Source organism: Notothenia coriiceps, unplaced genomic scaffold (genome assembly GCF_000735185.1).
Source record: "Notothenia coriiceps isolate Sejong01 unplaced genomic scaffold, NC01 NC01_scaffold00000339, whole genome shotgun sequence".
Classification (NCBI taxonomy): domain Eukaryota; kingdom Metazoa; phylum Chordata; class Actinopteri; order Perciformes; family Nototheniidae; genus Notothenia; species Notothenia coriiceps.
This window is the reverse complement of record NW_011333040.1, coordinates 13,525,846-13,536,084: the sequence shown is the minus strand read 5'-3', so window position 1 is coordinate 13,536,084 and position 10,239 is coordinate 13,525,846. Positions and strand designations below refer to the sequence as shown.

At 39.8% G+C, this 10,239-nt stretch overlaps 1 protein-coding gene across 1 annotated transcript in view; it reads left to right on the top strand.

Moving 5' to 3' along the window:
* The window catches only part of LOC104951178 (collagen alpha-1(XIV) chain-like), a 64,174-nt gene that overhangs the window by 40,762 nt on the left and 13,173 nt on the right, over positions 1 to 10,239 (top strand). Inside the window, exons 6-8 of the mRNA XM_010777818.1 lie at positions 1,249 to 1,371; positions 2,276 to 2,425; positions 6,951 to 7,067. Coding sequence (XP_010776120.1) covers positions 1,249 to 1,371; positions 2,276 to 2,425; positions 6,951 to 7,067 — 390 coding nt within the window. The remainder of the gene's footprint in view (positions 1 to 1,248; positions 1,372 to 2,275; positions 2,426 to 6,950; positions 7,068 to 10,239) is intronic.

Genomic DNA, 10,239 nt, shown 5'->3' with positions numbered 1-10,239 from the left:
CTATTGCTGCATGCCATGTGGGCTTTGAGGGAAAGACGGCTAGCCAACATCCTTTGGTCTGCCGTTTTATGAAAGGGGCTCGCAGGCTCCTCCCTGTTTCCAGGTCACTGGTGCCCTTATGGGACTTGGCAGTGGTTTTAGATGGGCTCACTCGACCTCCATTTGAACCCCTGGAAGAAGCTGACATGAAACACCTGTCACTGAAGACAGTGCTGTTACTGGCAACGGCTCTCCCACTGGATTGTGGAAGTGATTGCTCTGGCTTATACGAGTCAGGGTTTGCAGGCTCCAAAGGGCCTGTGTGCTCATTCTACTCGTGGACTGGCTACATCCTGGGCTTTGTTCAAGGGTGTTTCCATCCAAGACATTTGTGCAGCAGCGAGCTGGTCCTCACGCTCACTTTTGTCCGCTTTTACAGGCTAGATGTCTCTGATTCTAATGTGGCCCGCGCAGTGCTGGGCCCCGTGTTGAGACAGGTTCTACCTGTTAAGTTCTGGTTGTTTTGGTGATTTTCGAGATAAGCATGTCTGGCAATACGGGAGTTTCAATATCCCATAGTGAGACATCGAACGGAGTGTTATGAATGAGAACTATAGGTTACTTACGTAACCCCAGTTCTCAGAGTAACATGAAGTAAGATGTCTCAACAGACGGCCCTTCTTGCTAAGGCGAAGCGAGAAGAGGTGCTTATTTTGAATGACGCTGCGTCGTAGTGCAAGCTACTTATAGGGTGGGTGGATTCCCTGACATAGACGTCAAGATCACCAGCCAATCAGGATTGGCGTAATGAGATTGATGCTTCTGTTTGCATACGCGTTGAGACATCTCACTTCATGTTACTCTGAGAACTGGGGTTACGTAAGTAACCTATAGATTTGGTTTGATGTAATTGGATTTACTTTAAACCATGTTCATTTTGTTATGGAAATATTGTTTTTCAACTTGAATAGCTTAATTTCCTTTTTCCTAAGCCTTCTTCTCTGTTATTTATATTGCTCAGTTTTTCTTTTTTTATTCTCTTCAACTTCTGTTTGCTCTCGTCTTTCGTTTCTTTTGTTCATGTCTCTTTATAATAACCATAATGGCTTGGAATTTTTTTATAGGGTACATGTGGAATAACATCTTGTTGAATACACTGTATTTTGCAAATATGTATATGATGGAAACCGAGAATCCTCCTATTTTATTTCAGAAATTCACTTTGAACATTTTTGAGCCAAACTAAAAGCTGCTGTTATTTGTCCTCAGTTCCTCTCTCGGCTCCTAAGAACCTGCGTGTGTCGGAGGAATGGTACAATCGCTTCAGGATCAGCTGGGATGTTCCCCCTTCCCCCACCATGGGCTACAGGGTCGTCTACCAGCCCATATCTGGTAACTCACATACACATACACACGCTGTGGCAATTCATTTAACATTTCAACAACAAATTGTGAATTCATTGGGATTCATTTGGAGCATTGATATCCTGCATTTTGGCTACACTTATATTAAAGAATTACTATTTGAGCTAAGATTAAACTTCCAGGATTCCAAAAGAAAAAAAGCCAAATCTCTTTCCAAAATGTACGACATATGCTTTCATTACTCATTAGCATATAGCTAAAATATTCTTTCAATGAAAAGCAGAATCATTTCCGTAGTCATGCATAGGGGTGAAACATCAACATAATCACTGTATATGATTGAAGGAACTCTTTCATGTTGAGATCAAGCCCCAAGGAAGTGAGTCGGCTGTTGAAGCTAATTTCCGTAGTGACTGGATGGTGTTTCTAAAACGTGTGTCAGTCACTTGATGTATTTACCTATACTGAGTTGCATTTGGAAAGAGACATTTTTTTATTAGACTTAAAAAGCTGAACAACAGGGCCCCACCTCCGATAATGTACCCAGTACTCTTTAGACATCCATGATTGAGGATTTATTCTAATCAGAAATGACTAAAAGAGCTTGATACGAGCTTATGGAAACGTAAAGGAAACGTAAACGGTTCTATCATATGATTTATTTGATTTAGAAAATAAGTAATCATACTTTATAGAAAGCTTCCTCTGATAACATGACTACAGAATACACAGACACATTTCCCTGCAGATTTCTTCCACACTCTCCTGTTTCTCCACCACTTGCTCCTGCTGTTTCTTGCCTTTGTCCCCTTTGCGCTTCAGTTATCTTCCATCCTGCCCTGCTCCCTGGAATTGAATCTAATGATGGTCTTTGAACTCCCTCCACTTACTGACCGTTTGCTCCTCTGTGCCCCCCTCCCCCTCTGTGCAGCTCCGGGCCCCGCTCTGGAGACCTTTGTGGGGGAGGACGTGAACACCATGCTGATCGTCAACCTGCTGAGTGGGACGGAGTACAGCGTGAAGGTCATCGCCTCCTACACCACAGGATCCAGTGAGGCCCTTTCAGGGCGGGCCAAGACCTGTAAGTCAAAAGCAGAAACGTACCGAAATCTTTCCGATGCACTAATCTAATCCTCGGCTTTCATGCCCTCCCTAAATCATGTATTAACTTCTTAGAATCATTTTCAAAAACCCATTGAGGCTGTGAATCATTAAAACTCTGTAGGCTACTCGTACTCTACCATTTCCATCCTGTGTGTTATCAAATTGAGCAACATGGCCAAAACTGTTATCCGAATTTAGTTTAATTTCGTATCATGATAACTATATAACAATAAGGCATGTTTATGGTAACTGAATAAAGGAGGCAGTATAGTAAACAATATTTTATAAATATATTATTCCTCCTACTATACTGTATTTTGATGCAATTTGAAAGATTTAGACCCATTCTACCCCCAATATAATCAAGCATTCAAATTCAGAATACACTCACAACACAAATGTGACTTTCCTCTTGTAAGGCTGACGACCTGCACGACTCAGGCCACGTACAAACTGACATTTTATATATACTTATATATGTTAAGAAAAAGTACAAAGATCTAGTTCATCTCAAACATTATATTTAACTTCATCCCGGTTTGAAAACTTAAAAGTGTTTCCCCATACAGTAGTTCGCACTAATATTCAATTAAGATGAACTACAAATAGCATGACTCATGTAGCAAAAAATGAAATTGATTTTTTTTTTTTTTTCCTAGCTGTAAGGTGCTTGTTTAAGCTTTAATTCTATTTAGCTTTTTGTTTTAATTCTTCCTCAATTAAAGTTCCAGCTGAGTTTTGGAGAGTCTTCTTTTTCAACAATTCAAACCACCATCAACATGAATGCCTTCGTACGGATCTGATGCTCTTAGCAGCAGTCCCACCTACTTATAAGATACAGTTCCTTTATTTTTCTGTAACCAGAAACTATTATTCAAATGTTTAATTTGAGTTTTTTAAGTGGCTGGCTTGTTAGTGCCAGAGGCCTACTTTATGTCTCTGTTTTCTATGAATAACGGATAGTGGTTCACCGTTCAGATGCTATTGTTTACATAGTGTTTTCATTGGCATAATGGCAGATGCATAACTATAAACCACACATTTAACCTCGTCTGTACTTCAGCGGTTCTTCCTTCAGAAATTCTGATCATTTCTATGTATAATGACACAATAATATTTGTATTTTTTATTTATTTCTTTAGGAAGAGACACAGAAAATGTATTAAACTGAGCACTTGAGTTCATGATGTTAATGTGCCAGATTTATAGCCTTACAAAGCAACTTGATGCAATCATCATGTAATCTGTTCACACAGACTCACTCTCAGATGGTCTTGTTGCCTTTAACTTAATTGTTTGGTTGGCATTTTCTAAAGCGGATCATTTATATACCTTGTTATCGCTTCCCTCTGTCCTCTAATCTAATTGAGGCTGGAGCCGAACACCAATAAACATCAATCTCTTGATCTCCATCTGACACTTTAAATGGTAACTTCAACTAATTACATCGCCACCCTGAAGTGAACTGGAGAGTTGAGTTCTCCGGCGCTGTGGATCCTCCCGAGGCTCCCTGAGGTTTAGATCCATCAGCGCTTCTCGAGTACAGCATTCGAGTCGTAGCGTGGATTTCTCTCTCCTGCATGATAATCAGCCACTTCACCGTGGGCTGGCCTGTGGGTGAAAAAGCTGCTTTTGACCCTGAAAGGTCATCAGTTTGATCTCCATTTCAGACGTAGCAAACAAAAAAAACATGTGTCCTTTAGAAGTTTCCTTGAGCAGGACACTTGACATCCACCCTTTCATCCACCCGTATTTTTTCGAGAGAGAGAGAGTATCAGTACTGAGTTTCCTCCGCCTGCATGACAATTAAGCTCTTCTTGGTTGACTTGAAGGACACATTTGGGGTGTTGGGCAAAGAAAGAGGGGAAAGGGAGGTGACTACATCTTGAGAAGGTAAGGAAAGGAGGAAGAAAGATGGAGAGATAGGCGGTGTTGAATAGAGAGTATAATGATGTGAGGCCAGTGGGATCCCTGGAGATGAACCGTGTGTCATGTGGCTGGGCAGCATGTTAATGAAGCCAGTGGTCCACTCGAGATGAGTGGACTGATGCGTCACTGTCACACAGCTTTATTGTTTGACGTTTACTAAAGCTTAACCCCACGAGTCTATCATTTGTGATATCTTCATGGATTTTATCACCTAAACAATCAGAAACACAGAGAAACACCAGTTTAATATCAACTAAAGGAGTGGGTAGGGTACATCAAATCACAAAGAGCTCCTTTGACTGAGAGCTTCCATCAATATGGTTAATTTCTATTCTCAAAGCACCACATGATACCAGAAGTCAACACTTGTTAGGGCGTACAGAGTGCTAACAAAAAGATAGAAGGTGTGATTAGGCTACCAGTCCAAGTGTAATTGGTCATTTCTCGTGTGGCTTGATTATAAAATGTGTTGTATATTGAGTGGGTTCCATTCATCAAGCTGCTATTAGCAGATTGCTATGGAACAACATGGCGTAGAAAGACAGTTGTGCACAGACACCAGCATAGTGGCTGGATGATGAAATGATACTTTATATTCATGCTTCTGCATCACAACATAGCTTCGTTGTTACTCTCTAGCTAGCTCACTCAGAGCACCACCCACTTTTTTGAGTTGGTGATGCTCTGACACACAATCTGATCTTGCATATAAAAGTGCCAAAGATTGAGTTTGATAAAAAGTGATTTACTAGTAGTTTCACTTACCCTAAGGGACATTCACTTCTTGTGTTGAACCAGCGATGTCTGAGGTAAAAGATGGATTACTTCTTTAGGCTTTTGGTTTAGTTGGTACCAAAGAGGGAATACGTTCAAGTGTTTTGAGGTCTTGGTGAAGATGAAACTGACTGTGAGATTGGGCCCACATCAGCAGTAATTCAGATGCTGTACTGGTGTAAAGGTGAATAGCAAAATTAGCCTGAAGGTCAAACAGTAGAAACTAGAATGGCGCTCTCCAGAGCAGACCAAGGCTGTTTCTGTATATGTGGAAAACAATGTGTATCCACCTAGTGATTTGGATCCACTACTAAATTAACTGGCAACAGTAGTTAATGTAATGACACGTAATCACAGCATTCTCACTCACAACTGTGTTATAGTGTTCAGTGTTTCCCCTAGGATGGAGTCATAGCAGCGGTGCTAAGGCACATGGGCCCAGCAAAATGTGAGCGCGTGGAATGTTTTAATGTGTGCACGTGCGAAGTGCGCCCCACCAATATGTTTCTATGTGTCTGCCAGCACAAGAAAGGCTCTTGAGTGCCTAGTAGGCCTACATACAGTGGCAATGTCTCAAGATTGAGCAAAATACACCTTTATTGAACATACAGTAACACAAATTCTACAAATCCACATAACAAACAATCCAAAATCAAAAAGGGTCGCCACTTACACAAAAAAAAATACATATATATACAGCCACCGCTATTTGTAGGGAAACACTGGTGTTGTATCCCCTACTATTTGCACTTTACTGTTATAGTATACTTTCCCTTTGTGCCGTCTAATTAAATCACCTGCAGAGATTTTAACAAGAACCCCAACTAGTGTGTAAATGATGCATTTGCATGCAGTCTAAAATAATGCAGGTGAGGTATGTGGCTAAACTAGGAACTAGCATCTCACAGGAACATTCCTGCCTTTGTCTTTCAGAACAATTGCAGTTTTTAACAGTCAGCAGTGAATGTGCATGCATAGCATTTACATAACGACAGTGTGTGGGTTTGTTTGTGAGTGTGTGCATAAGCAGCACTTCTGTAGTGAGACAGTGAAGTGTTATGTCTCTCTCTGTAAAGAACTCCATGAAAACTCACGTCAGTGTCCTTGAAGCCACCAGGCCAGACTTATTTAAATCACTCATCTGGGAACACCATAGTATGTGGTTTCCCATGCTGTGGAGTTATATGCAGTTTTATTATTTCAGAAGAATGCTTAAGTTTTTAGTTCAAAAGAAGCATTGAGTTTGTTTTTCGTACATCGCAACACTATTTTTGTCAGCGTTTTTTTTAATTATATAATTAAATAGTCACATGTAGGGTTACGGTGAAAGTCAAATATGCTAAATAAAGGGATAAGGCTCTGATTGTATGATCAATATCTTGATTTCTCTTGCAAATATGTCAGACAAATTCAGCCTCTCAAATACATGTATCAAGGTGCCTTGCTTTTCTGTCAATATATCACACTAAAGTGAATATCTTTGGATTATGCACCGACATACCATGACATTTCAAAACTTTAAGACTTCCAGATACCAAGAAGTACATTTCTTACTATTTTAGGCAATTTACTAGTCCAACGATAAAACATAACTGTTAGTTGCAACCAGTTTCCCCTCTGTCGAGCAATTCAAATCACCACTGAGAAAGGTATTTACGCTGTTGATGCAGTGTTGTTCAGTAACATCATTCCAGCATATTGCAATGTTTATGTGAGTTCTATAAAAATCATATATAGACAGAGCTATTTCAAATAGGTTCTCTTTAAACGCTTCATTAATGTCTCCTTCCTTCCTGCAGTGTATCTGGGGGTGACCAACCTGAGTGGGTACCAGGTGAGGATGACCAGTTTCTGTGGCCAGTGGCAGGCTCACCGACACGCCAGCTCCTACAGAGTGGTCATGGAGTCTCTGCTCAGTGAGTACACACACCGCCTGCTCTCAGCTCTACACACCACACCCGCATGAAGCAGGTTTTAAGGCTGGTATGAATACATCTCAAATGAGTGCAGCCTGGGACGTTTTTTTCTCCCCATCAACCAAACAGGAACAAATATAGTATTTTAATTAAAAAAATCCCTAGTGTCCACATTTGCATGTTCATTCATGTATTAATTTGTTTGTGCCAATAAAAATATTTTTGAATTATTTTAGCATTGTAGGTACAGTGATAGCACGCAGCTTCTCAAACAAATAACACAAAAGAACTTTAAAGCTGGTAGAATGTGTGAGTTGAACTACTTTTTATGCCTAGTATTTCAGATTAGCTATGTTTAAAGAAATGTATGTCTCAGAATACTTTATTCATCGCAGGGGGATTGGGGTTTCGTGAAAGTTGCTCTCTTTTAGAATGAAAGAAATAAAAGATGAAACATTTACAATTGTTTTCAAAAATATACAATTAAATAATAATTAAAAAGATACCTTTTTAAAACATAAAGCAAAACATTAAAAGTCAAATAAAATGTGCAATTAAAAAATAAAACACAAAATAAGAAAAGTTCAAATCAGGCCCTGTTACTGTCAACAGCTGCATAACATTTCATTTTTCTGAGGTAAACATGATCGCTAGGATTTTTGTTTGGGTGGCACATGCATGCAAATGTAGATGACATGCATACACATAAGTATTTACTCCTCTCCTGCAAATGACTGTCTTTCTGGAGTATCTGCTGGATTTAAAACTGATGGGCTTATTAAACATGACAGCAAGTGAAAGTGGGATGAATAGAACTGTATAATTTCCCATCATCTCCTACACTGCATATCTGCACCAATAGGAGTGGTATGCATGCTCATATCTGCTGTCATCGGTGGGAGTTTGAGTACGCAGCACACAGTGTCCACTTTCTCAGTCCCTAAGCAGCCTGGGATGACAAAGATATTGTTGTATGCCGTCAGACATAGAGACGCATCACTGAGGCGCTCTGTAGATGAGGAAGGCTTGGTTATCCAGCTGACATTTACATTTGCTGCGTGAGTTCAAATACAGGGGAAAGGCAGACGGTTGGTGTTATAATTGCCAAGTGTATTGGGATTAGATGTTCTTGTTTCAGGAATGACAGTAATTACGCCGTGTTGTCCTAAAGGAGTGCTAAAGTGAAGAAAGAATACAGACTTCTCATTAAGGCTTTTTCTTATGAACTCTTGGTTGCACCTGCAGCCTGTTCTCTCATTCTGGGATGAGACGTTCCTAGGAACAATAAAAACAATACAAGTGGCTCTATTTCAATTTCTTAATCGTTGAAACAATCATTCAATGTTTCGCACCAGATATCTGATAGAAAAACTGAGTGGAAACCCTCAAGTGATATTTTCCTTTTACATTGTTTGTGGATAAGAAAAAGAGATGAATTACACAAACATGGAGTTATGGAAAAGATGGAATTTCCCCTAGTTTTGCCAGCATCCTCTAATTTGTTCTAATTGACAATCTGCAGTTTTTTTCTTCAGTCATTCAGGTTTTAGTGCAGATATTTGGTGCCCTGTATTTTCCAGTAAAGTTTGATAGCAGTATATTTATTAAAGTTATAATTAAGAGCATTGAATACAGAGAGAGTGTAACATGTATACCTGACTTTACACTCTGAAACATTTGATGTTACAGAGCCTATACACAACAGACATCCGTCGTCCCTTCAGAAACTTTAATCTTCAAATTCCCTTCGTAGTCTTTCATTAAACTCTTAATGACATACTTTTTTTTTTATTATATTCATCTCTAACTCTATCTGTCAAAAACAACTCTGCACCTTGCAATGAATAAAATCATCTTGGTTATGATTTCCCCACGCCACTGGCAGAAATCATTTTGTTTATCCCATTTCTTTTGAAACCAATAACGATCTCCAAAATAACATCAAACAACATATGGTGTTGCCTCAATTCTCTAACAATCGACCAGCGTTCAGTCACCTCCTCAAAGGTAGGATTGGGTTTAATACAGTCATCATCCACCCAATGGAAGGGAGTAATGGCTGCTATTTATCACCTTCAAGCCTCCAGCAACAACATCGCCCTGCAATTAACGTCCCATAAAGGCACGTATTATTGCAGCTCTCCTGTGCTTCTTCAGGGAGCTCCCAGTTATTGGTTCTCTCTGCACATATTAGAGCTTAATGAGGATTTATGTTTGCACAGCTGGTACATAATTACCTGGGAAATATGTGAGCTGCAGGCGATAGAGAGGAATGATGGAAAGTGTTGGGTGTGAAACAAAGAGGTAGATACAAGAGCAAAGCATAAAGCAAGAAGAGTTAGGTGTGTGTTCACAAATCCCCCTGTGGGATGGAGAGTTATTGTTGAATAGAACTGACGCTTACAGAGATTGTATATTATTCATTGCTGGATATCAGACTCTAAAGCTTCATTGACTGAGTATTTTTCAGTTATAGTTTACAATGTTGTTGTGCAGATGTTTGTGTTAATGAACTTATATTTGATTAAAGAGTCCTCTCCTGCTGAGGTTCAGGTGTATATCAGCATGTAGTGTCTCTGACATGTCTCCATGCTTTAATGTTCAAAAAGAGATTTGCACAGCATTTATATGCTCAAAAACCTGTTTAACTCACTAGTGTTATTGGGAAAACCCATAAAGCATAATCGGCTTCTTTATCTAAATCATTAGAATCACAATTAATACTTTAGGAAGCCTTGTTTAGAATTTTTTTTTTGTTTTGTTAGGAGGTTTTATTGACTTGCTTGTTGTGTTATTTTGTAAAGGTCCCCTATTATACTGTTTTTCATCAATATATTATAGCTCTCAGATATATACAAAACATGTCTCTGAAGTGTTTGGCTCCAAACACCAAACAGATCATTGCAGCATCCCATAATCCCTCTCTGTCTGTTACTTTAGATGAAAATAAGGAGCCCCCCCCCACGCCCCCCTGGACAGTGGTTCCCAACCTGGGGGGCGCAAAAATCGCAGGGGGGGCACCAGGCCTCAGATGATTTGAGGCCTAATATCATATTTAGACTTTCAACAGGAGTCATTTGGGGGGGTTCTCGCGGAACAAGTTTGGGAACCCCTGCTCTAGGAGGAGATTCAGGTGATAAGGTGTGGGGGGGGGGGGTTACCTTGGTTGGTT